This window comes from Schistocerca cancellata, chromosome 3 (genome assembly GCF_023864275.1).
Source record: "Schistocerca cancellata isolate TAMUIC-IGC-003103 chromosome 3, iqSchCanc2.1, whole genome shotgun sequence".
NCBI lineage: Eukaryota > Metazoa > Arthropoda > Insecta > Orthoptera > Acrididae > Schistocerca > Schistocerca cancellata.
This window is the reverse complement of record NC_064628.1, coordinates 917,769,700-917,796,886: the sequence shown is the minus strand read 5'-3', so window position 1 is coordinate 917,796,886 and position 27,187 is coordinate 917,769,700. Positions and strand designations below refer to the sequence as shown.

Here is a 27,187-nt window from a genome sequence, read left to right as displayed (position 1 = left end):
CAAAATGTCGGAGGTTGGTCGGGAACATTTTCATAGTATTTTGGAATAAGGGCTCGTAGTCTGCTATGGCTAGTTACATGGTAAGATTGTACTTACGATTTATTCGGTTTGTTATCACAGTTACCTTTCCTCCCGTAAAAATACCTTCACGATAGTAAAAACGCCTACATTATGCAGTCACCCAAACACGGATATTTCCGGTTTGTCGTAGGCACCTATGCATGATGGAAAAGTACTGTTTTGTGGATGTCGTCGCTGTGGGAACAACTCAGCAGATCGTCGTTGATCCGTTCATCCACTGCATTCAGCCATCCCATTCACGAGGTACAGATATGCCAGCGCTTCATTGCTGTGCCTAAGCATAGTCCTGCGTATCGCTGTGAAGATGCGACTGGCACTGCCCGAAAAACAAACCTGAGACGTAAGAGTGGAGCACCAAATGGAAACTAACGGGAGAAGAGTAAAGTGAGCGTTCCCGCTGGGAAACAGCAACTTTGTTCTCAACAAGAACACCGTACATGCTGTCGAAATGTACACACTTGTGCAGGCACATACACAAAGGTAAACGGTGGTAAGAAATCAAACGAAAGGCCATTGCTTTGTAACGACCCACCTTAGATCATGGGTCCCTTGTTTCAAAATTCTTATGTAGTACCTCTGAACTACTTCCGAAACTTTGTTGGTGGACTTGGGTTTAACCTTGTACACATTATTATAAGGATGTGGTTTCATTACAGGTTTTCATGAAAGTTCAGAAATAGCAGAAATTTTGTATTGAAGTAATGCATTGATCTCTTTCGACTGTTTTCATTCATTGTGGCTTGAAAATATATGACAGGTTCACAGAGAATATAGGGTCTTACTTAGTAAGGCTGAGTAATCGCATGGTTGATGAAAGTACATGACCACCTTGGATGCCGACCGTTTGTTAAAAGAAATGATAATTAAATCAAGACCCTAAGCTGTCGAGCTTTCGACAGGCGTTGACATACATCAACGGGGACAGTTGAAAATGTGTGTCCCGACCGGGACTCGAACCTGGGATCTGTTGCTTACATGGCAGACGCTCTATCCATCTCTTGTTTTTCTTTTTTTTATCTCATTTTGTTCTGTATTGTTAGTTGAATTTGTTTGGGGCGGACATCCGATGACAGCCGTTCAGGTTCTTCGTTGATCCGTTCACTTAGTTTTTTTATTACAGAGGGTAGCTAACCCTCTGACATTCATCTGAGTCACCGAGAGCAGTGCGACAGCCGCGATTTATCCCCGTGACACCCACATTCCTACCTTAATGTCCACACATTACATTCGTAGTGCCCCTGCCCATTACACTCATTACTCATGGCAGACTACCTTACCATTCCCGTAAGAGTTTGGGCAATGCGTGTGCATACAGCACAGAAGAAGAAGGTCAATGGCCGGTTAGCCTTAACAGTATGATGATGGTATCTGTTCTTTCGGAGAAGTCCGAATGAAAAGATACCATCTTCATATATTTTCTTAGCAAGCACGGAGACAACAAGAAGAACTGCACCACAAGATGATCATCTTCATATAGTTTGACAAATGTTCCACAGCTGACGCGTGCTGGGTTGTATTACAGGACTAAACGACATTACACTCTTCCTCCCGTATTTTCGTAGCGATGTTGCACTTTAAATTCTTTTTATGGAAGTATGAAAGTTGAGAGAATAATATCGTCAGGTGCGTGTTTCGGTCTTTACAAAATGAATCCGACAAGTTATCTCAAATTTAGAAAACGCTTGCACAGTCAAAATTATTGCGACATCGGTGAAATTGGTATGTACAGTTCAAAATATACAAACGCGATCAGTGTCTTTCGAGAATCCCTATTAACAAGATATTTTTCGGCAAAATATCAAGTAGTATATAACAGGCAGACTCTAGTCGTTCTTACGTCCTCATACGACAGTTCACAATATTGCTGTCCGTTACCATATTTCTCCTGTTATTATTTCCGTTCAGATAGAAGTTTCGTTCCTAAAATCTCTCCCAATAGCACATAGGAAATCAGCAGTCACAATTTCTATATAACAATCCTATTCGCCAATACCCTACACAGGGTTTGACCTCACATATCTTCTCCCGGAAAGTCAAAATCATACTCCAGTTTTCTCGGTTGACGATTTAGCTGCATAATCTAATCAGATGTGTATATCCTATTCAACAGACGTTATTCAACGTCTAGTATTTCACTACAGTTGTGTTATAAATATTTGTGAAGGCATGGATATGGAGACAACACTTGTGACACCAACTGGACGTGATGACAGGAAATGGTATCAAATGCCTTTCCCAGTTTGTTATGAAATCGAAAGTGCTTGACATGAAGAGTCCGTAAGGACTGATACTTCACAAACTTACTACATAGGTAGCAACCTATTAACTGCCAACACTGTAAGTGCAAGGAACTGCCATTTTGCTTCTCCGGCTGTAACACTGTGACTAATAATCTTGTCTGCAGTTTATGCAGTAAAAGTAGTATAACTTAGGGAGTGCGTTCCTCTATTTGTGTTGTAAGTAGACTGTTTATGTTTTCTTATTGGCAACGTTACGTAGCGCTCTGTATGAAAATCACTGGCTGTGCTGTGGGCAGTCTGTGGCTAATTTGCATTGTTGTCTGCCATTGTAGTGTTGGGCAGCTGGATGTGAACAGCGCGTAGCGTTGCGCAGTTGGAGGTGAGCCGCCAGCAGTGGTGGATGTGGGGAGAGAGATGGCGGAGTTTTGTAATTTGTCATGAACTGCTATATATATTATGACTATTAAGGTAAATACATTGTTTGTTCTCTATTAATATCTTTCATTTGCTAACTATCCCTATCAGTAGTTAGTGCCTTCCGTAGTTTGAACCTTTTATTTAGCTGGCAGTAGTGGCGGTCGCTGTATTGCAGTAGTTCGAGTAATGCAGATTTTTGTGAGGTAAGTGATTTCTGAAAGGTATAGTTTAATGTTACTCAGGGCCATTCTTTTGCTGGAATCTTTGATAGTCAGATTGCGTTGCGCTAAAAACATTGTGTGTCAGTTTAAGCACAGTCGTGTATAATTGTTCAAAGGGGACGTTTCAGTGTACACGTACCCACATACAGTTCCCCAACCATACGTACGTCCACTCATCCGCCCGTATAAAGACACACACACACACACACACACACACACACACACACACACACAAAATAATGATCACATTGGTCAATAATTCAAATGTGATTAATTTATTAAAAGATATAACAGTTTACAATAAATATATGAATTATGCTTATACAATACAGCCTATAATAATTAATATATAATATTCGTTGATAGAGTTTCTTAACAGTATTAAAGCAATATTAACCGGCAGGACAAAAAGTAATAGTCCATATGGTCGTTTTACGACAATAGAATCAAGTTGACACATTTTCTGTTCTATTAAGTACAAACACTAATGGAATTGCAGCAGCTGCTCGTGCAACTAATATTAAGAACGAATGAACGGACAGAAATTACAATACTTTTTTAAAGTCATCAGTCTTCTGATTGGTTTGATGCAGTCCGTCACGAAATTAGAGAGATTCGAGCGCGCGTGGAGTCTTTCCGGCAGTCGTTCTTCCCGCGAACCATACGCGACTGTAACAAGAAACGGAGGTAATGACAGTGGCACGTAAAGTGCCCTCCGCCACACACCGTTGGGTGGCTTGCGGAGTATAAATGTAGATGTAGATGAATTGCTTCTTCGTACCAGCCTCTTCATCACTGAGTAGCGCAACAATATACAAGCAAGTATTTTATGCTGAGATCATGAGGTGACGAAATGTCTTTCGTAAGCTCCGACAGAAGTTCCAGAATTTAGAGGCAGCCGAGAGTACTTCTTCCACTGTTTGATCTTACTATACCTGAAAATGAAATTTTGAATATTGCTTACAGTAGCAGAAGCGAGGAGAGGCGAATTTAAATAAATCTTACAGAAGATACCGTCTCCACGATCAGTCATGTTCTCAGAGTGAAAAGCGTAACTTCTTTTGATTTTCACTATCGCCTACTTAGAATACCTCTCTTTATGATGTAAGTACTGTGCTTGCGAACATTTTCCCAGTGTGACTGACAGGACGAATATTTTGGGGTGATCAGCTGCGTTGAGAATTACACTTTTAATACACAGTCTTTTGGCGACTGACGAAGTGGTGTTCATCAGGTACCGCGAGTGATGTACACGCAACGGGCACATAAGCGTCGTATCGTCGCTTGCAGTGCATGACGAAGACAATAAAGTCTAACGTTGAATCGCCAATTCAGAAAAAGGAGAAAAAAGGTTAAAAGACTGGGAAGAGAGCAACATAGCAGTTATGAAAGCGAAGAAAATCAGAAAAATACTTCAACATAATTTTAAAAAGAAATGTGGCAGTGAAAGTCATTCCTCATTGCACCCAAATGCTGTAGAATTTTGCGGCGCTGCATGGTAATGGCATTCACAAATTTTTCAGACTGAGCAGAAGTTAGCATTTTTTTCGCGTTAGTGAATATTGAAACTTAACAAATAGAAATCACAAAACAGACGGTGTGTACGGCATGATTACATTTTTTGTTGTTGAACAGAGTTCATGATTGTAGATGCGAAAGATGCAACGCAGCCACTGAAGGTAATGTATGGTGACATCCAAGGATCACAGAAGTTTAAATACCGAGTCGATGTTCTGAATCCCAAATATAAATGAAAAGGGAGCAGTGGGGACAGAGCCAAAAATACGGAGATACCAGGCCTGGATACTTAAAAACCCAAATCACTATTGGACAACTCTAAATAAGCTACCATAGTTAAAAGTGGACATTTATACACATATACAAAAGGCAATTGCGAGAAAAAACAAAACTTGAAGAAAATATTTACCACAATAAAGACAAGTTGTAGGGTTTTTCATAGACCCATTGCAAGATAGAGTCCGGAATGGGCTGAAAACAAAATATTGACTTTCCAGAAGAGCTGGAAGACGCAAGTCACATGGGTGAAAGAAATACATTGAGATCTAGGGAAGTGTGTGGGGTCATTAAAAGAATCAGAGATCTACAGTAAAGAAAGGAGAGGCTCTGGTTCTGTCAGATGAGGATTAAAGAAGATGACAACGAGTACTTTCGTAAGAAGAGTGGTGAAGAGGAGTCAGAGAATGAAGAACACCGGCTACAGGAAAAAGAACTCAAAATGTGAAGACAACTGTGTAATGATTGTTGAAGAGAGACTGAAACTGTCAATTAAATTTCTGATTTGCTGGAATGGAAATATCCTTCGAACCGTAATTCAAAAAGTGAAATTAGGAAAGGTGGCAAGAGGAGCAGAGATATTCTTTGCGAGATGGAGATCGAGATGTAAAGCAGTCATAGTCACCTGTAAACGGTGCTAATGTGCCCATTTACTGAAACAGCATTCCACTTTTGTTTCTGATAAACATCCACTTTCGTGCCATGCCAAGTACCCGACGGCAAGGCTTGCAACAAGCGTCAGGTACAAATTTCCTACTGGACATCGATGTTCATAACTGGAAGACTGACAGACTACAGTAGTTGTGCCAGAAGGCGAAAAAAACATACCACTGAGATGTGAATATGTTGCAACAAGAGTAATTTTTAGTGTTCGACTTACGTGAGACTGCTTTGGAGCTCTCTGAATCTATATGTATACGAAATGAAGAAAACTGGCGAAAATCGAAATGTACCAGCACACTATTGTGTCAGATGATATTACGAACTGTGTACAGGTAAGTATGTATCAACATAAGCAGCTAATTGGCGAGCATCAATGACACAAACTTACAAATCGATAACATGATGCTACATTAACATTTGCAATATAGAAATAAAATATAATACTGAAATTATAGTGAATGTCAGTCCACGAGAAGAGAATGATAAGGTACTGGCTGCCTAAATGAGAAACACACAGTTCCAGGAGCGAACAGTGTGTTAAATGAAAATGAAACACAAACAACAGTTCCCTGATGAGTAAAGACAAGTTGACTGAGTGTTTCGGCATCTTAATTATGAAGCCGCTTGATATGTGTAGGAATGAGTCTAGCGTTGTAAGCTTAGAACTACGTTTTCAAATGCTTGATGGTCAAGTAACTGTACTGTTTACAGATATACAAGACACGTGCTGGACAGGGCTCTCGCTGGTGAGGCAAGTAGAGCTCTAGATTGCCAGCTTACAACTTTTTTTTTACACAGATGCTAAATGTAGATGTCGACCGAGAGTGATTGAGCCAAGTGATGAGAAATGGGATTGTCACTAGGTGAGCACTTGTCGGAACATCCAATTGGAGTAGATCAAGCGACATTCACTTCCGCGGAGGGTTGGGTTTTGAACCTGGACTGTCGTGACTGGATCGTCCCAAATGTCCGTTGGCTTTTCCCACCACACTGAGGCCACTGTCAGGTGTGTCGGACGGCTGAGTTCTGAGCTGGGAGGTCCCCCACTGTGCGGCTACGAGGAGACCGGGTAGTCGGAGGGCCGGTTGGGCAGCGGCGTGGGCACGCACAGCTGGGGGTCTCCCGGCGGCGGCGAGCACTCGCCCCACGGGATCCAGGTGAAGTTCCAGCGGCGCGGGTCGGCGCCCGCCGCGTCCACGGGAAGGTTGGCCTGCGGCACGAGGCCGGCGCGCCTGCGCACCAGCTGCTGCCGCAGGTGCAGCGCCACGTTGCCGTACGTGCGCGCCAGGTTGTTCAGCTCGCACGGGTCGCTCGCCACGTCGTACCTGCGAGCACGTGACCGGCACCGGAATCAACACAGGTTTTCAAAGGATTGGAAAAGGGCACAGGTCATCCCCGTTTTCAAGAAGGGACGTCGAACAGATGTGCAGAACTATAGATCTATATCTCTAACGTCGGTCAGTTGTAGAATTTTGGAACACGTATTGTGTTCGAGTATAATGACTTTTCTGGAGACTAGAAATCTACTCTGTAGGAATCAGCATGGGTTTCGAAAAAGACGGTCGTGTGAAACCCAGATCGCGCTATTCCTCCACGAGACTCAGAGGGCCATAGACACGGGTTCACAGGTAGATGCCGTGTTTCTTGACTTCCGCAAGGAGTTCGATACAGTTCCCCACAGTCGTTTAATGAACAAAGTAAGAGCATATGGACTATCAGACCAATTGTGTGATTGGGTTGAGGAGTTCCTAGATAACAGGACGCAGTATGTCATTCTCAATGGAGAGAAGTCTTCCGAAGTAAGAGTGATTTCAGGTGTGCCGCAGGGGAGTGTCATAGGACCGTTGCTATTCACAATATACATAAATGACCTGGTGGATGACATCGGAAGTTCGCTGAGGCTTTTTGCAGATGATGCTGTGGTGTACCGGGAGGTTATAACAATGGAAAATTGTACTGAAATGCAGGAGGATCTGCAGCGAATTGACGCATGGTGCAGGGAATGGCAATTGAATCTCAATGTAGACAAGTGTAATGTGCTGCGAATACACAGAAAGATAGATCCTTTATCATTTAGCTACAAAATAGCAGGTCAGCAACTGGAAGCAGTTAATACCATAAATTATCTGGGAGTACGCATTAGGAGTGATTTAAAATGGAATGATCATATAATGTTGATCGTCGGTAAAGCAGATGCCAGACTGAGATTCATTGGAAGAATCCTAAGGAAATGCAATCCGAAAACAAAGGGAGAGGGTTACAGTACGCTTGTTCGCCCACTGCTTGAATACTGCTCAGCAGTGTGGGATCCGTACCAGATAGGGTTGATACAAGACATAGATAAGATCCAACGGAGAGCAGCGCGCTTCGTTACAGGATCATTTAGTAATCGCGAAAGCGTTACGGAGATGATAGATAAACTCCAGTGGAAGACTCTGCAGGAGAGACGCTCAGTAGCTCGGTACGGGCTTTTGTCAAAGTTTCGAGAACGTACCTTCACCGAAGAGTCAAGCAATATATTGCTCCCTCCAACGTATACCTCGCGAAGAGACCACGAGGATAAAATCAGAGAGATTAGAGCCCACACAGAGGCATACCGACAATCCTTCTTTCCACGAACAATACGAGACTGGAATTGAAGGGAGATCCGATAGAGGTATTCAGGGTACCCTCCGCCACACACCGTCAGGTGGCTTGCGGAGTATGGATGTAGATGTAGATGTAGATACTACTATCAGTTTACACGGCCACACGCGCAGTCATCCCTTTCAGGTTGCTGCTCGTCTGGCAGTTTGCCTTGCGGCCATGCGAGAGAGCAGTGAGAGAGAGAGAGAGAGACAGACAGAGAGACTCACAGACACGGCTCGCCGGACTGGGCGGGATTGCAGGGCGGCGCGTTGAAGGTGGAGTTGGGCTCGCAGCGCACAGTGGCCGAGGCGCGCAGCGTCGCGATGACGTCCTCGCGCGTGGGCCGGCGGAAGCGCGGCAGCATGGCGCGCTCCAGCGCCTCGCCCGCCGGACTCTCCACCACCGCCGTCGCGTCGTAGGGGGGCGTGGCCGGGTCCTCGCGGCCGCTCGCCCCGAAGTAACCGTCGTAGCGGCCGCCGCGCGTCGTACCTGCCAACAGCGGCGCACGCTGCAGCACTCGAACACGCCAGCACTCGCAGCAGTCCACGTCAGACATTGTGGCCCCTCCCACATCTCCAGTCATCCGCAAATTAACCCTTTCGCTGGTGTGGACGTGTGCACACCCTTCCCGATGCACTGTCCCCAGGTGCTGTCGATGTGCATAGTGTGGTGTCACCGCCAGACACCACACTTGCTAGGTGGTAGCTTTAAATAGGCCGCGGTCCATTAGTACAAGTCGGACCCGCGTGTCGCCACTGCCAGTAATTGCAGACCGAGCGCCACCACACGGCAGGTCTAGAGAGACGTACTAGGACTCGTCCCAGTTGTACGACGACTTTGCTAGCGAATACACTGACGATGCCTTTCTCTCATTTGCCGAGAGACAGTTAGAATAGCCTTCAGCTAAGTCCATGGCTACGACCTAGCAAGGCGCCATTAACCATTTCTAGAGAGACTCTCACTTGTATCATCAAGAATGCTGTATACAAATGATGGATTAAAGTTAAGTATTCCAGCAGCTACGTACTTTTCTTTATAGCATTCATTACGTATCCTGTTCCAGACCTCACGCCAGTCTGTGTTAGATTATAGCGTGCATTTCGGCCTCCTCTAACTACAAGGTGTTGGCACATCTGCCAACACATCACATAAGCGCCCAGCTTACTTGTAATGTTCCAGATGTCATACAGTTAGAAAGGTACCAAACATTGTACACTGAAGCGCCAAAGAAACTGGCATAAGCATCCGCATCCAAATACAGAGATAGGCTGTAAGGTGGCTATAATTCCGCACCTTACAAGCACTCATCCACATATTTCTGCCGTGACCTACAACTACAATTAGGTATCATATGATAGGTTATTCATTGTATATATGAATATACTGGGTCGTCCATTGATACCAGGCCAAATATATCACGAAATAAGCATCAAACGAAAAAACTACAAAGGACGTGTAAGTAGGCTGCTTAAGTTTTCTTATTGGCAACGTTACGTAGCGCTCTGTATGAAAATCACTGGCTGTGCTGTGTGCAGTCTGCGGCTAGTTTGCATTGTTGTCTGCCATTGTAGTGTTGGGCAGTTGGATGTGAACAGCGCGTAGCGTTGCGCAGTTGGAGGTGAGCCGCCAGAGTGGTGGATGTGGGGAGAGAAATGGCGGAGTTTTGAAATTTGGAAAAATGGATGTCATGAACTGCTGTATATATTATGACTTTTGATGAATATTAAGGTAAATACATTGTTTGTTCTCTATTAAAATCTTTCACTTGCTAACTATGCCTACTAGTAGTTAGTGCCTTCCGAGGTTTGAATCTGTTATTTAGCTGGCAGTAGTGGCGCTCGCTGTTTTGCTGTAGCTTGAGTAACGAAGATTTTTGTGAGGTAAGTGATTTGTGAAAGGTATAGGTTAATGTTAGTCAGGGCCATTCTTTTGTAGGGATTTTTGAAAGATTGCGTTGCGCTAAAAATATTGTATGTCAGTTTAAGCACAGTCTTGTATAATTTGTTCTAAGGGGACGTTTCACACGCAAGTCGTCTAGCTTGAAGTGGAAACGAAATGGCACTATGGTTGTCCCGCTATATGGCGCTGCCATAGCTCAAACGGATATCAACTGCGTTTTTTTTAAGTAGGAACCCCCATTTTTATTACATATTCGTGTAGTACGTAAAGCAATATAAATGTTTTAGTTGGACAACTTTATCCGCTTTGTGATAGATGGCGCTGTAATAGTCACAAACCTATAAGCACTTGGTATCACGTAACATTCCACCATTGTGGGCGGTATTTGCTTAGTGATACATTAACCGTGTTAAAATGGACCGTTTACCAATTCCAGAGAAAGGTCGATATCGTGTTGATGTATGGCTATTGTCATCAAAATGCCCTACGGGCGTGTGCTATGTATGCTGCTCGGTATCCTGGACGACATAGTCCAAGTGTCCGGACCGTTCGCTGGATATTTACGTTATTTAAGAAAACAGGAAGTGTTCAGCCACATGTGAAACGTCAACCACGACCTGCAACAAATGGTGATGCCCAAGTAGGTGTTTCAGCTGCAGTCGCGGCTAATCCGCACATCAGTATGTAACGGAACTGAAATGATGGTAGGCTGCCAGTAATTTGGAGCCCGCGCGTCGGAAACGGGCGCGCTTGTGTGAGACTGCCAGGGAGTGCACCCTGATGCCATCTATTGGCGAAACTGGGAATTAGCGCTACTTGTCAGACAATGCACTAAGCTCTCGGAGTCAAATGTATTCTTTTTCTTGGTAATTATAAGTTATTACTGTATAATTTCATGTTGTAAAGCGCTAGTAGTAAATTATTATGACTGGTATGAACTCCAGGGTAATATATATAAATATTCTTGAATACTAAATGATTTTGGTAAAAAGGTGGTAGGGGAACGCCCCCACTCTTGGTGGTACGAGCGTAGCTAGGTGTACCTGGAGACACAGGGACTGAACAATGGAATGGCCTGGGGAGTGTTGACGTGTGTAACTGTGCTCACGCAAAAGTGATTGTGCAACAGCGAAGAGGCGAAGATCGTCGCCGTTTGTGGAGTAAAACGCGACGAATGGTTATCGAAGCCGCCTCTGTGCCACTGGGGCTGATTGTAGGAGTTCCTGCGCCCAGATTTTATGGCGGGCGTGCAGTAGCTTATACGAGTTCTACAGCTCGTAGTTCCAGCCGCCATTAAGGGCATGAGGCGTGAAGCGCTGCGTTAGCCACATGCATCTCACCACCAGCACCGACATGTCTACCCAAGGCAAGACTGCTTGCAATTGTTAAGTCGAACTTTGTATACATGTAAAAGGAGAATACCAGTTTTCTTTTATGCAAGTACAGAGGACAGAATATAGTAATGAGTAAAATTACGACGCATGTTGTTCATTGTAAAGTGTAGTAACCTCAAACATAGTTTAGTCAAATCAGATTGAGGCCACCATCGCCTCTTTCATTTACAATTCTTTTTGTTGTAGAATACTTTAGCGTATAAGAATGTTGAAAAGAGCAATGGTCACACCAGAATGAGTCGCCTATTTATAGTTACTTAAATTTTTCTGAGTAACCTTTCAAGTAAAGTCACTTAAGTAATTCTATATCAATTGTCCAAAGAGTAATATCCAAAATCATTACATAAGGTTGAAGGATAAAATTTTGTTAACCCAAGTTGCATAAATAGTCTTCATAGTAATTACCAAGCCAACTCACAGAAATTTAAAGAGTATTTGCTTTGTAGAATCACCTCGAAGGATCAGAAATAGTAATATTCAGAATTAAGTTTAAATTCAACTCAAGCCGTTTCACTTTGAAACGAGCCAAAAATTGATTCATTATTTTCTCCTTCAGAGCTGGCGACAGTAGTTATAAGTATTTTCAGGAGGATTCGACGGTATGTCTGCTGCTCTCGTCGCGCTGATAGGATTATCCACTGCTGCTAGCAGTGGTGATTGGATACATAGGATCACTGCCAAGTTAAGTGGGTCAGGTAGGCAGTGTTACCGTGTGAACTGTAGGGCACTGTAGGCCGTGGATCGAACCTGTTCAATCATCACAGCTCTTTGGGAAATAGCCCGGTTACGAGTGTGCTAATCATTAGGTAAATACTGGCGAGTAACGGTCAAATTGTACACGCAAGAGTGAATTTAGCAAGATCCACGTAGCACATAGTTAATGTGGTGCAATGGCGAGGGTAGGAGTGGAGTAAAAGTGAACTGAGTTTGTGGCAGCTGTGTTGTATTCAAATATTAACAACGTGAATTCACTACTACCTCTTACCATTAGGACTGAGTTATTTACGGTTAAAATACGTAGCAGTAAGCGCAAAGGCGTGACAGCTACAAGTCCGTATTGGTTTTATACATACGGAATTAGGAAGCGGGTCATTCCGTCAGTGGAGGGGGTTAAAACAACCGAGTCAGTTGAGAACATACCCCATTTACTGATGGATAGATGCGGCGGTTCGGTCGCAAGTAGCAGACAAATTGCGTGAGAATCGGGAATCTCAAAACGTCGGTGTTGAGAATGCTACATCAACATCGATTGCACCCGTACCATATTTCTATGCACCAGGATTGCATGGCGACGACTTTGAACGTCGTGTACAGTTCTGCCACTGGGCACAAGGGAAATTACGGGACAATGACAGATTTTTTGCACGATTACTATTTAGCGACGAAGCGTCTTTCACCAACAGCTGTAATGTAAACCGGCATAATATGCACTATTGGGCTCCGGAAAATCCACGATGGCTGCGACAAGTGGACCATCAGCGACCTTGACGGGTTAATGTATGGTGCGACATTGCAGAAGGAAGGATAATTGGCCCCCATCTTATCGATGGCAGTCTATATGATGGAATGTACGCTCATTTACTACGTAGTGTTGTACCGATGTTACTACAAGATATTTCACTGCATGGCAGAATGGCGATGTACTTCCAACATGATGGATGTCCGGCACATAGCTCGTTTGCGGTTGAAGTGGTATTGAATAGCATATTTCATAATAAGTAGATTGGTCGTCGAAGCACCATACCATGGCCCGCACGTTCACCGGTTCTGACGTCCCCGGATTTCTTTCTGTGGGGAAAGTTGAAGGATATTCGCTATCGTGATCCACCGACAACGCCTGACAACATGCATCAGCGCATTGTCAATGCATGTGCGAACATTACGGAAGGCGAACTACTCGTTGTTGAGAGGAATGTCGTTACACGTATTGCCAAATGCATTGAGGTTGACGGACATCATTTTGAGCATTTATTCCATTAATGTGGTATTTACAGGTAATGACGCTGTAAAAGCATGCGTTCTCAGAAATGACAAGTTCACAAAGGTAAACGTATCACATTGGAACAACCGAAACAAAATGTTCAAACGTATCTACGCTCTGTATTTTAATTTAAAAAACATACGTGTTACCAACTAATCGTCTAAAATTGTGAGCCATATGTTTGTGACTATTACAGCGCCATCTATCACAAAGCGAAAAAAGTGGTCCAACTAAATAAGTCTTCATTTCTTTACGTACTACACGATTATGTAATAAAAAATGGGGGTTTCCACTTAAAAAAACACAGTTGATATCCGTTTGACCTATGGCAGCGCCATCTAGCGGACCAACCATAGCGCCATCTGGTTTCCCCCTTCAAGCTAAACAAGTTTCGTTCTTTGTAGTCTTGTCGTTTGACGCTTATTTCGTGAGATATTTAGCCCGGTCAGAATCAATTGACCACCCTACATACAGTAGACTGACATTTTCACGTACGCGTTGTAAATAATTGTTAACGCTTATTGCATGAAACGTGACGGAGTGTCTTTATTATCAGTATGGGGTAATGAACGATTGCATATAGTAGTAGAGGTTGGAACGCCAGTGAAGATGAAACGGCAGGCAGAGCTCAAGCTCTGGGTGGAAGGCCCGCACAGGTGTTGGTCCTGCTTAAAAACTGGAAGTCGCTGGACGGACGTCATGGTACCTGAGCTCCGGAGCACAACAGCATGACGGCCGGCCACTATTGTAGCAGGACCGGAAGGATAACCGGGAACTTTGCAAATTTTGCACGCAGGTGAGAAGAACGAAGAAGCGGCACATTGGGAACCACGCAGGCTGGGTTATTTCCAAGGATTTTTACTCAGAAGCGTACGAGTATAGATTTTTCCTCCAATCTTTCCGCGCTGAACGACATAAGACTAAAATATGGTTGGTAGGCGATCGGAAGAATCTGTAGAGAAGGAGAATATTCCGTGGTTTCAGGAATATGATTCGTTACGAGGGTGGGGAGCCCAGCCTTGATGGGAAGCCAGAGGTGGAGAGGCGAGGTCTTCCATTGTGAGCGCCCGTGCGTGACGGTCGCTCGGTATCAGGTTTGTTGGTATGGATGGACTTGCTGTCTTTGCTCTCAGGAGAGTTTATAGTAAGAACAATTAGGCACTGTACTGTTGCGAACCTGTACGGTTCTGCATCTCACCTCTGGGTTGGAAGTCGTCGTTGAGTATGCAGTGTTCAGTAATTGAGAGCACTTCTTCGGCACTTACAGGGTTATTACAAATGATTGAAGCGATTTCACAGCTCTACAATAACTTTATTATTTGAGATTTTTTCACAATGCTTTGCACACACAAACAAAAACTCAAAAAGTTTTTTTCGGCATTCACAAATTTTCGATATGTGCCACTTTAGTGATTCGGCAGACATCAAGCCGATAATCAAGTTCCTCCCACACTTGGCGGAGCATGTCCCCATCAATGAGTTCGAAAGCACTGTTGATGCGAGCTCGCAGTTCTGGCACGTTTCTTGGTAGAGGAGGTTTAAACACTGAAGCTTTCACATCACTATGCGTAAAACTTGCCCTCACGTGTTCAACCGTTTCTTCACTCACTGCAGGCCGACCCGTTGATTTCCCCTTACAGAGGAATCCAGAAGCTTTAAACTGCGCATAACATCGCCGAATGGAGTTAGCAGTTGGATCTTTGTTGAACTTCGTCCTGAAGTGTCGTTGCACTGTTATGACTGACTGATGTGAGTGCATTTCAAGCACGACATACGTTTTCTCGGCTCCTGTCGCCATTTTGCCTCACTGCGCTCTCGAGCGCTCTGGCGGCAGAAACCTGAAGTGCGGCTTCAGCCGAACAAAACTTTATGAGTTTTTCTACGTATCTGTAGTGTGTCGTGACCATATGTCAATGAATGGAGCTACAGTGAATTTATGAAATCGCTTCAATCATTTGTAATAGCCCTGTATTTACGTCGAGACGTTATCTGAACTCCATCCTTTTGCTTGCAAGTTCGCGTTTCTCGTCTGTAGAACACAGAGCGGAGAAGACAGTATTAGAGTATAGTAGTCAGAGGACCGCCTTCTTCCGTCCTAGTGTTCGAAAGCGTTTATTTGTGGCTGGAGTTCTTCCATCGTCGGATACGAGTACGAGAACCATCACTTCGACGCACCGGACGCAGTACATACGGTGATATCGCAAATTGCTTCGGCTTATTAGGGCTATAAAGCTAAAAAGCTTTGATCGCGATAGTCTATTTCCACTGAGGTTCCACACCACCGTAGATCATCTTTGAAAGTACTGTCTTCTATTGCCTGGTTCGTTGATGATGTCGTGAATTTAAAACCGTATTCCAAGTGCTTCATTCGAACCTTGGATGCGGTTTTGAAGTCACTTATAATCAAGTCTTAGAATGAAGCACCTGGTATACGGTTTTGAATTCACCACATCCAGGAATATATGCACAGTATGACAATATAATTTATTATTTAGAGATGCATATGGGGCCTGAAGATGGCATAGTGGAGTGCCGAAACTGGTACTCAAAATAAAATAAAATAACATCTGAATTACACTGCTGTTGGCGAATTGCATTGCTAATTACTTGACCAGCTGATGTCCCCTGTCCATGATGGACCAACATAGATGAAAATACAAGATGGCGAATTACTTGGACCATTATGCATAGGCGCTGCGTGTGTGAGTTAAAGCTATGGAAGTTATAAAGTAGTACGAATGAAATGTGCACAAGGAAACAACATGAATGGTGACAGGTGATCTAAACAGGGCTAGAATGTGTGAGCCCCTCCTCTGATGGCGGGCTCACATTTTGTGGTTAATCACGTAGCAACGTTTCTCCCGTGAGTACCCGAAGCTCACAGTTTGTGTAGAGGCACTAGAGTGGCTCACAGGCTGGCCGCCGGCATTCAGCGCCACTGACCTATGACGAGCTTCCAGTTGTGCAGCCGGATGGCGGCGTTGCGCGTCTTCTCGTCGATGTTGATGAGCACCTCCTCGCGCCGCGAGACCAGGTTGTACAGCAGGCTCTCCCACTGGTCCACGCCGTCCATGTTCCTCGCGAGGTCCAGCGTGTTACCGCCTTCAACGGCAAGACACACGCAATGTGAACATCACGTCAGAGAAATCACACGTATACGTAATGTTGCATCAATACACTGCCTACGACTGATGACCATATATGTTATGTCCCATAGTGCTAAGAGCCAATACGCTACCTACGACGCAGCCGAAATGTCTTTATCGGAATTTGTTATTCCATCCACAGGAAAGGCTCAAAATCATGAAAAGTTCAATTTTTTACTTTTTTGCGTTTTCTGAATCTGCAGACTATTACCTTTTAATAGATATATAATTTATTCAATTCCGAAGACTACAACTATTTTTAATTTTTTTTTGAAATGTGTTCTACATGGGCGTGACCCACTGTGGCGATGTTAAACTGCTGTCAAATGGTGTTATTATTAACGTCCGTGTTCATCAGGTACATTTTAGTGATGTGAGATAAAGTATGTGTTGTGGCTAACCTGTGATGGTTCAATATACAGGGTGAGTCACCTAACGTTACAGCTGGATATATTTCGTAAACCACATCAAATACTGACGATCCGATTCCACAGACCGAACGTGAGGAGAGGGGCTAGTGTAACTGTTTAATACAAACCATACAAAAATGCACGGAAGTATGTTTTTTAACACAAACCTAGGTTTTTTAAAATGGAACCACGTTAGTTTTGTTAGCACATCTGAACATATAAACAAATACGTAATCAGTGTCGTTTGTTGCATTGTAAAATGTTAATTACATCCGGAGATATTGTAACCTGAAGTTGACGCTTGAAACCTCCGACGTTCAGTTGCGTGTTGTAACAAACACGGGCCGCGGGCGTTTCATAGGACGTGGAGGACGCATAAATTGGCCAGCCCATTCTCCTGATCTTACACCTCTGGACTTCTTTCTGTGGGGTACGTTAAAGGAGAATGTGTACCGTGATGTGCCTACAACCCCAGAGGATATGAAACAACGTATTGTGGCAGCCAGCGGCGACATTACACCAGATGTACTGCGGCGTGTACGACATTCATTACGCCAGAGATTGCAATTGTGTGCAGCAAATGATGGCCACCACATTGAACATCTATTGGCCTGACATGTCGGGAGACACTCTATTCCACTCCGTAATTGAGAACGGAAACCACGTGTGTACGTGTACCTCACCCCTCATGGTAATGTACATGTGCGTCAGTGAAAAAGACCAATGAAAAGGTGTTAGCTCGTGAACGTAATGTGCTGTTCCAGTCTCTTCTGTACGTAACGTCCATCACCGTTCCCTTAGGATCCCTACGTAATTCGGTGCTCTCCGATAAGCACGATCGAACAGCGGAGGAGTGGTACTCAAGCGTCAACTTTACGTTACAATATCTCCGGATTTAATTAACATATTACAATGCAACAAACGGCACTGATTACGTATTTGTTTATATGTTCAGATGTGCTAACAAAACTAACAGGTTTACATTTAAAAAAACGTAGGTTTGTGTTAAAAAACATACTTCCGTGCATTTTTTTATGGTTTGTATTAACCAATTACATTAGCCCCTCTTCTCACGTTTGGTCTGTGTAATCGATTCGTCGGTATTTGATGTGGTTTAGGAAATATATCCAGCGGTAATGTTAGGTGACTCACCCTGTATATCGCTGGTGTGATTGTCGATTGTTTCATGTTTATTTACTCTGTCGTTATCTCGAAAATATTCGTAATTAATTCTGTATCTTGAGTCTCTGTTTTGTTGAAGTATAATAATGAGTAAAAGTAAAGTTCTTAGAAATCCTCTGAAGGCTTTTAAGAAAAGGAAAAATGTTGGAAAGCCAAAGGTATTTAGAAATATGGGAATGAAGATACGTTCTAACATGGTACGAGCGATGCTTGCTTTAGACGAGGAACGCCTTCGGTCTGCAGACAGGGCTGTAAAGAGTCTAGAAATACAAGCAAGAGTAAACAGGAGGAGGAACAAGAGGAAGCTGGAGGAGGAGTTTGCAGAGGATGAAGATAATCCATCCTATGGACCTGGAATGCACTAAAAAGTTAATCCAATCTTTGTCGCTCGATTCCCAAAACTTTTATTTTCTCATACTAATTACATGTTTTCTAAGGATCTTCCAAACATATTTGTTTCAAACTTTCAGTAAATGTTACACAATACCTTCTGCATAATTTAACACAGCCTTTTCCCAAAAAACTGTATATTTTTGAATATATAAATAAAAAATTGCAAAAAAATGTTGTGAATTTTCATTACAAATGAAAAAAAATCATCTTTAATAACTAAACTAAAATTTTGTAAAATCCCTGTGTTAAGTTGTAGCCCATATTCCAATAAATAATCTGTAAAAAGTTCAACTTCCTACCTCAAATACTTTGTGAGGAAAGATGTAATTTATAAGCGTTGGATATACAAGGTGAAATTTATTGAACTAAAAGAAAAAGAGAAACGTAAATTAGCTACAAACTGGGGCGTGCACACACTTCTGTTCAACATGTGGACGTCACTACAGATATACGGCTTTAGGTTATGACATGATCGATATGCCTGGCATCATTGGCGTCGATGTGGGGCATTCGAATAGTGAAATTCTGTAGGACCCCCGAAGTGTCGGAATGTCGGTTCTGTCGATGACTTCCTCGGTGGCTGGTCATCTCAGCAATGGTTTTGGGGTTATTGCTGTACACCTTGTCTTTAATATAGCACTACAGAAAGGAGCCGCATATGTTCAGATCGGGAGAATATGGCGGCCAATCGAGGCCCATGCCAGTGACCTCCGGGTACACCAGAGCCAGAATCCGGTCGTCAGTGTGCTTCTCTAGGACATTAAACACTCTCCTGTTTGGATGGGGTCGAGCTCCGTCTTGCATGAACCACATCTTGTCGAAATGAGAGTCACTTTGGATACTGGGGATGAAATCACCTTCCAAAACGTTCACGTACCATTTGGTAGTCACCGTGCCATCAAAAGATATCGCACCAATTATTCCCTAACAGGACATTGCACGGCACACAGACACCCGTTAAGGGTGAATTGACTACTCGATCGCGAAATGCAGATTCTGACTACCCCAAATGCTCCGATTTCGCTCATTGACGTGCACATCCAATTGAAAATCGGGCTTTGTCGCTAAACCGAATCACGCATGCGCGTACTAAATTCCATCATGCCCCGCGGCCAACTGTGCAGTTTGAACATCTTAACGCAAACAGAAATTATGACCATTTTATTTCATAGTTCAATAATTGCCACCCTGTAGGTATCCCAGGCACCCTCGCTTCATAAGTGACTGTATTGTAGCAGACACGATTTTTAGCTCTTGTCCTGAACAATAAGCACATTCGGACCGCCTACTCTTCTGCATTGTCTGTACGGTCGGACTGTGTGGTGTGCTTGGACAAATTGCTGTCGCATTAGTTGGTATACTTCAAATCTAGAGAACATAATGCGATATCACTTGCTATAACGAAATTATTTCAACTCACTTAAATGTGATATAGTGATACCACGTTCCAATAGAAAAGGCAGGCTATTTGCGCCGTCATTACACACACACAGTAGAAACAAATAATTCGTAGAGGAAACGTGGATGATAAACCATACAGACGACAGTAGAATACACTGTAAGAAATACTGCAGGCAGCCACAAGTCACTTTTTTCAAATTTTTTTTTTATTTTACCGTTACTAGTTTCTGGCCAGAACCCATCGTCAGATGGTAGCAATAACTTCTTGCAAACTTATACGTTCATGTCTTCATAAAAAGCCCTTCTTCATGTATTACAAGACAGAGGTTTGATTTTCTTTTGCGACACATGTTTATCAATGAAATTAACCAAATACAAAAGATTGTAATCAGTTCATTTCATTGATCAATGTGCATTGTAGAAGAAAAACTGTCTTGTAACATGTGAAGGAGGACTTTTCATGAAGACACAAATGTAAAACTTGCAAAGAAGTCAACGCTGCCGCCTGACGATGGGCTCAGGCGAGAAGCTAGTAAAGGTACAATAAAATAATTTGCAAAAATGACTTGCAGCTGGTTGCAGTACTTCATAGAGTGTTGTTTACGAAAACAGCTGAGGTTTTCTCTAACTAAAATAGAAAAAGTAACTGTAGAACTTATGCTTTCAAAATGTGTTGCTACAGAGTAAGGCTGAAACTTAGACATATTGACCGAAGAGCCGATGAGGAGATACTGAACTGAATTGGGGAGAAAATAAATGTGTGCCACAACTTGACTGAAAGAATGTATCTGTTGGTAGGATACATTCTGAGTCATCTGTCAATAGATAATTTCGTGACGGAGGGCACTATGGACAGTACAAAATATAGATCAAGACTAATTTTTTGGCTAAACTAAGCTGGTTTAAGTGGATATAGGATCTACGTCTTCATCTACACCATGCAAGTAATTTTATGATGTGTCATGAGTGTACGTCGTATATTAATGCTACAATAGTACTTTTTAACTATGCAAAGGTAAACTAATATATGTAATGGGTGGCTTTGTTTTTCACAATTTTCACTTAGCGATGTTGCTCAAACATTAATTATGAACACAAAGATGGCCGAGATTTAATCAGTGACTGTTCGACAGCGTTAGTCGTGCATGGATCAAACAAGTATTCAGAACGATGACCACTACAAGATCAGCCTATTGCAATTTATAGCAAGAATAACAATTAATACCAAGAATACACTCTGCGATACATAATCACGACACACGTAATCGCTGTACAGTGCAGTAACGTAACTAATTTGCTACAAAAATATTCTCGCGGAACTGTTCTATACTGCATCTCAGGAACCAGACGAAGAACCTACGCTGCCCTGCTGGAGACGTACTAATATATCACGGAAATGGGCAGTGTCCTAGATGAAAATAATGCACACGAAAATATATGCTCTTAACACTAACGAAACAATACTTAAAGTATAACAGTATAATAGGTGCACATAAGTTCTAGCTTGCAGCAGGAACTGGTCATTCCCTTTCATTGAAAAAGCGAGGAAAATCGGGAGTCCCCAAGTCAGTTCGCAGCTTGATAGTTGAGATTCACATCTGTCTTACAATAAAGAGCCACATAGCACTTTCACGCAAGTCTGTCAACACTGCCGCTCCGTTTGACGACAACATGTTACCTTCCTCCGCAGGCATCAGCATAAGAGCGGCAAGCACAAATAACATCGCGGGCAGTCAGGTGTAGTGGCTCACTGGGAGCGTTCAGTTAGAGACAGAGTCGCCGCTATGAATGAAGAAGGCAAGCTTTCGACTGACGATGCTGGCAGGAGTATGGCGTGCCATTCACAACCTTAAAGAGGCTGTAGAAAAACTACGTTCAAAGGGGCACTACCTGCTGAATTCCTGTTCAAGCAGTAAGAGACTGAGCACACAGCAGGAGGACTCAGAGCCTGTGCATAACAGCCGACTGTTTCCTTTCCTAAACGTGAAGCATTTGCGACGAGAGACCAATTTCCCAGGCTGCTGTGACTCAGCACCCCGAAGGCCGAGGGAAGCTGGACTGAACGCACGAAGATCGGCTGTAAAACAGGAACTCAGCGACAAAATTTTGTTGTACCGACTGGTATAGCCAGTGGTCCATCTGAATGCGGCGTGCGAAAACGTGATTTTCAGAGATGAGGAGATGTTTTCCACGAGCAACGACGGCACAAGAGTAGTTTACGGGCCGGGAGGGACAAGATATTGTGAAGAATAAAAATGTGTAGAGACAACCGTTATCGATTTCCTGCTGGGGTTGGGATCCTGCGAGAGGATCAGAGAACCCTTAATAGCAGGCGGTGCGCCCACATAGTGAAGAACGTGTTGCTACCTTCAATGCGGATGCTGTAAGGTGAAGGAGAATTCGCGCAGTAGGAAGACCATTCAGCTATGCATAAGTCCGCATTCGCTCAGCAGAACGTAATGAACTGCTTTCACGGGCTGCTGATATGAACCCAATGGAAAATTTGTGGACGGAAGTAGCACGAAGACTGCCAGAGAACTGGCTACGAAACCAATCGATTACAGCTGACGTTCTTTCGGGCTGCATTCTAGACGCCTGAGAAGAGGTTGCCTCTTTTGGCAATGTCCAAAGCCTCATAAAATCCATGCCAAGACGCATGACCGAAGTCAGAAATAATGGAGGGTTGTGAACAAAATAGTGCCCTTGAAGGGTTTTATTTTGTTCACTTGTTCTTCTGTTCAGTCTTCTGTCAAAGAGGGCCAATGGAAGATCACAGTGTGACGGAAAAATATCGAACCAAAGATAAGAAAATCTGAGTTAGTATCCCTTTACCTTACACTTTTCATTGAAATAAATTTCTTTTAAAAGATATATTACGTTATCTTTAATTGCTCTCTGCCTACATGCGTAAAAAGGGAGAATCATTTTTCGTTGTTTCAAATTCATCTCTATCTTCCCACTATCAAAGGCTGGATCCTTCCAGAAATATGTAAAACATTCCTTCCAATATTTATTCACCTTTAATTTCCCATCCCACCTGTTTTTCTCTCTTTCACTCGGGTCTCACTTGCCTTTTACTCCATCCTCCCGAAACTAATAAACAAATCAAGCAGATTTCGTTGAAATAATAGCTGTTCTTTTAACATCTCCATCTACCTCACCTCTTTCTTACTTTCCTCTTCTATTATTTCTCCCACAAACTATGAGACAATTTCCTTTTAAATCCCTGATTTCATTACTCATCCTTCGAACGGGAAACATCCTTGCCTTATCACATTTCTCTCTCCTCGATGATAAAAGAAAGTAGGACATACTTTTCTATATGGTCAGTTACCTTTGTCTTCTAGCCACCTAATTCTTCCCTGCACCCCTCCCTTACTGCCATCTATATCGCCCTCCCACCCTTCCCTCTCTCTCCCTCTTACTCTCTATCTCTGTCTTTCTCTCTGTCTGTCCCTTCCTCTATCTCATACACAGTTACACAGTGACACACAAACACACACACACACACACACACACACACACACACACACACACACACACAGAGAGAGAGAGAGAGAGAGAGAGTGAGAGAGAGAGAGAGAGAGAGAGAGAGAGAGAGAGAAGAGAGAGGAGAGGGTGAGAGAGAGAGAGAGGGATGGTAGGAAGGGAGGGACGGTTACAACGGCTTTGTGTCGAACTGAACACTCTCAGTGAGCCATTGCAACTGATTGGCCGCGATCTTACTTGTGCTGACCGCTCTCATGCTGATGCCTGGGGAAAAAGAAAACATATTGTTGTCGAACATGGTAGTGGTGAGAGACTTGTCACTTTAAGTCTGCTGGTAAACCTACGTGATTCCAACCTGTGGAGGCCGAGTATACCAAGACAGAGGGGTAATTTCAGGGACCGTGGGTTCGAATTTTACCCACAACAGGGCGATTCTGTCTTGATTTTATGTTCATCTATGCATACTGGTGCGTGTCCCTGAATAAAAATTTTTGAATCAGTTCTTAAGAAAGTTGCTTCAGTTTGAATAAATAATTGTTAATTATAGTATAAAGTTCCTAAATGCAAGTAGGTAGTTGCCATTGTAGATGCGTATCCAACGTCTTTAAAAGACAGATATAAACAAAGGGGAAAAGTCTGTCTGGCTGATGTGCTGTTGCAAATGCAACTAAATTGGAATGACGGAGGTCGCTGGTTCGAATTTAGTCCAAGCCTGAACTTTTTAACGCGCCTGTGTCCAATTTCGAATTCTTATGCAAAAGAAGAATAAATAAGGTGTACTGGAAATAGCTACAGCAGTCATATATGTAATGTATGTCAGACAGTCGTTGGTTTGTCCTGAATACCATGCATTTATTCAGTCCACAGGTCGAGTCTAGGGATAGACGTTTGACGTTCCGAGGTTCCATTCAGCGCAATGTTAGATTTTTTATCCACATTTACCAGTACAGAGGCAACTTACATTCACATAGTCATCCTTGTGGTGAATTGGTATAACTTTAACAACAGATCTTACTGCCACTTAATTGTTGTTGTTTGAATGCAGGAGACCTAAAAACTCCCGAATGCGCCAGATATCTCACACACGTAGGTGGTAAGTCAACTCGTCTGCATGTAGCAAATGGACAATAAAATTGGTTTTACATGAAGTGCTTGCTGAATTTCTCCGAAGACTCTATGAGCTATTTCTTACTCACATCTCTTACCTTATGTCAGTGATATGAAATGATGCACCATTCTTACCCTGAGATAACAAACCACTTTTAGAGTGCTTTCGAACGTCTTTGAAAAATGAATTCTTAATGTAATCTGATTTGTGCTATAGCATTAAATTTCAGGTACATTATGAATAATTTCATACACCAAGGCAGAACTTAGAAGTATGAGACTAATTATGAGACAACTGACGAGAAGCTGATTGCACCAGAGAATTCAGTTTAAGAAATGCTCATTGTGTATATCGGGAGAACATGCGACAGCGAGCGTTTTGCAGACTTGCCCTTTTCGGAGGTCCACAGTTTCTTACCAGCGGCGGAGTACAGGGTGGGCAGCCAGTCGGACACGTGCATCAGCTGGTGGGAGACACGTGGTGTCTGGTGCAGCAGGTTGCTCCACATGAGCGCCACGCCCTTCACCGAACCCTCCCACAGCGTCTCTTTCACCTGTAAAACCGTACACAAACGTCCTCACTCCAATACATCGATACTGCGAAGAGAGGCGCTTGTGCGTAGTTCTTCTAGCCTGCCGCTTCTGCCGCCCGCAATACAGTAAAGTTAAACGGGTAGCCTTAGAACCAGTTTCTCGAGAGTGCCGCTAGAAAATAACTATGCATATTGGAGAAAGGAGGAGGAATATTGGAAATTAGGGTATTTCCGAAGAGATGTTTACTTTGAAAACATGCAATATTTCTTTTCTTGGTATTCTCCTGATATCATGAAAAGAATATTGTTTACGGTGTAACATAAGCATCAGTTCTGATGTCAGTTGTATTATTAACTTCGCATGTGTAATAAGCACTTACATCCAGAAAAAACTGATGTTTGTTGCTCTTTTACATCCGACGGATCTTTCTAAAACAATTACACTGTTTTCTGTAAATTATATAAGGGTACACGGCAATCAATACATTTGTTTCGGGTCATGAAACGGACAACATAAGGTCCTACAGCACAGCGGTTATCGTTTAGATTCCTGCTTTACATCACACAACCTTTCCTTCAAAGCTGAAAATAAATTTATAATGAATGAATCAAAAAATGTACTTTTCTAGATAAAACGAGAAATAATGTTTTAGACGGGGATTTTCGAGTTTTTTGTGTCAATGATAACACAAAACACTGCAGAAGGATGAACAAGGAGCATTTACATCCATGGAAATTAGAAGAACAGAAGAAATGGTTTACAGCTACAAGTCAGTGAGTCGAATGAACACTGGAACACCAAAGAAAATAGGAGAATGATTGGAGCCAGATTGAGTCATATGGTGCACAGAGCCTAGAAATAGAAGGCGAAGATCCTGAAGAAGAAGAAGAGGAGTTAGAGAAGAGGAAGAAATTTGCAGTTCTGAGAACACCACATCAATCACATTACAACAGTCAGCAAGATCTACTTTACTTACTGGATGTGAATGGCATGTTGCATTCAAAAGTTCACTATGTTAATCATGTATTACAGTATCTGAAATAAGCAGTGGAAAAAATGATCCATAAAACCCAGCGTGCATGAACACTGTATTTCATATTTATTCCTCAAATGACCACACCAGTTGTTAGAAACCAAAAATATATATCACTGTCCTGTACTAAGGGATGTGAAGAAGTAATTAAGGAAAGTTTGAGATGTAGTTAACGGACCGTGAATGTTGAAAAATAAATAAATATATGCACAACACCTCGAATATTGTCCGCAGCTCGTGGTCGTGCGGTAGCGTTCTTGCTTCCCGCGCCCGGGTTCCCGGGTTCGATTCCCGGCGGGGTCAGGGATTTTCTCTGCCTCGTGATGACTGGGTGTTGTGTGATGTCCTTAGGTTAGTTAGATTTAAGTAGTTATAAGTTCTAGGGGACTGATGACCATAGATGTTAAGTCCCATAGTGCTCAGAGCCATTCGAATTTGAACCTCCAATATTGGAGGAAACAGTCATAGTATAATACATATGAAGAAATGGAACAGCTCACCCAGTCAGGTAACAAAAGTATCTAAGCGTCATGTCACAAATACGTCTATGTACACAGCACATGTTTCAACAAAGTGGCCTGGAGAAGACGTTAATTACATAAGCGTTTAAAAATCCGAGTCTGTCTTGTGTCGAGCATAGCACTGATTTTATATGGGAAAATCTGTCAATCGGTAGTAATGTAACGCTCTAATCGCCAAGCGATTCATTTCATTTTCATTTTAATTGATATCATTTTGTGTCCAAAAATTGTTCAAATGGCCCTGAGCACTATGCGACTTAACTTCTGAGGTCATCAGTCACATTGAACTTAGAACTAATTAGAAGTAACGAACCTAAGGACATCACACACATCAATGCCCGAAGCAGGATTCGAACCTGCGACCGTAGCGGTCGCTCGGGTCTAGACTGTAGCGCCTAGAACCGCTTTTGTGTCCAGATCGTGTTGGTTTTCCTCCATGACATCCAAATTTCTCTCGCTTCCTGGCAGTCTTTTTCTCTCCTGTTGTCTTGATTACACTCCCATACATGTTCCACTCATAAGCCACGGCGAAAGCCTACCTTGTCTTGACGTTCATGAGGATGTTTATTAATAAATTTCTTTTGTTTTGGTAGGCGCCCTTGGCAAGGGCTGCTCTTCTTTCAGTTTATGGATATTGTATGTTACCTTCAGAA

The 27,187-nt window shown here is 43.0% G+C and overlaps 1 protein-coding gene across 1 annotated transcript in view; it reads right to left on the bottom strand.

Moving 5' to 3' along the window:
* Positions 1-3,295: 3,295 nt before the first annotated feature.
* Positions 3,296-27,187, bottom strand: part of LOC126175996 (arylsulfatase B-like) — a 268,709-nt gene continuing 244,817 nt past the window's right edge. Inside the window, exons 7-10 of the mRNA XM_049923109.1 lie at positions 24,865-25,000; positions 16,262-16,420; positions 8,272-8,533; positions 3,296-6,741 (exon numbers count right to left, since the gene is read on the bottom strand). Of these exons, the coding sequence (XP_049779066.1) occupies positions 6,471-6,741; positions 8,272-8,533; positions 16,262-16,420; positions 24,865-25,000 (828 nt within the window). The 3' untranslated portion in view covers positions 3,296-6,470. The remainder of the gene's footprint in view (positions 6,742-8,271; positions 8,534-16,261; positions 16,421-24,864; positions 25,001-27,187) is intronic.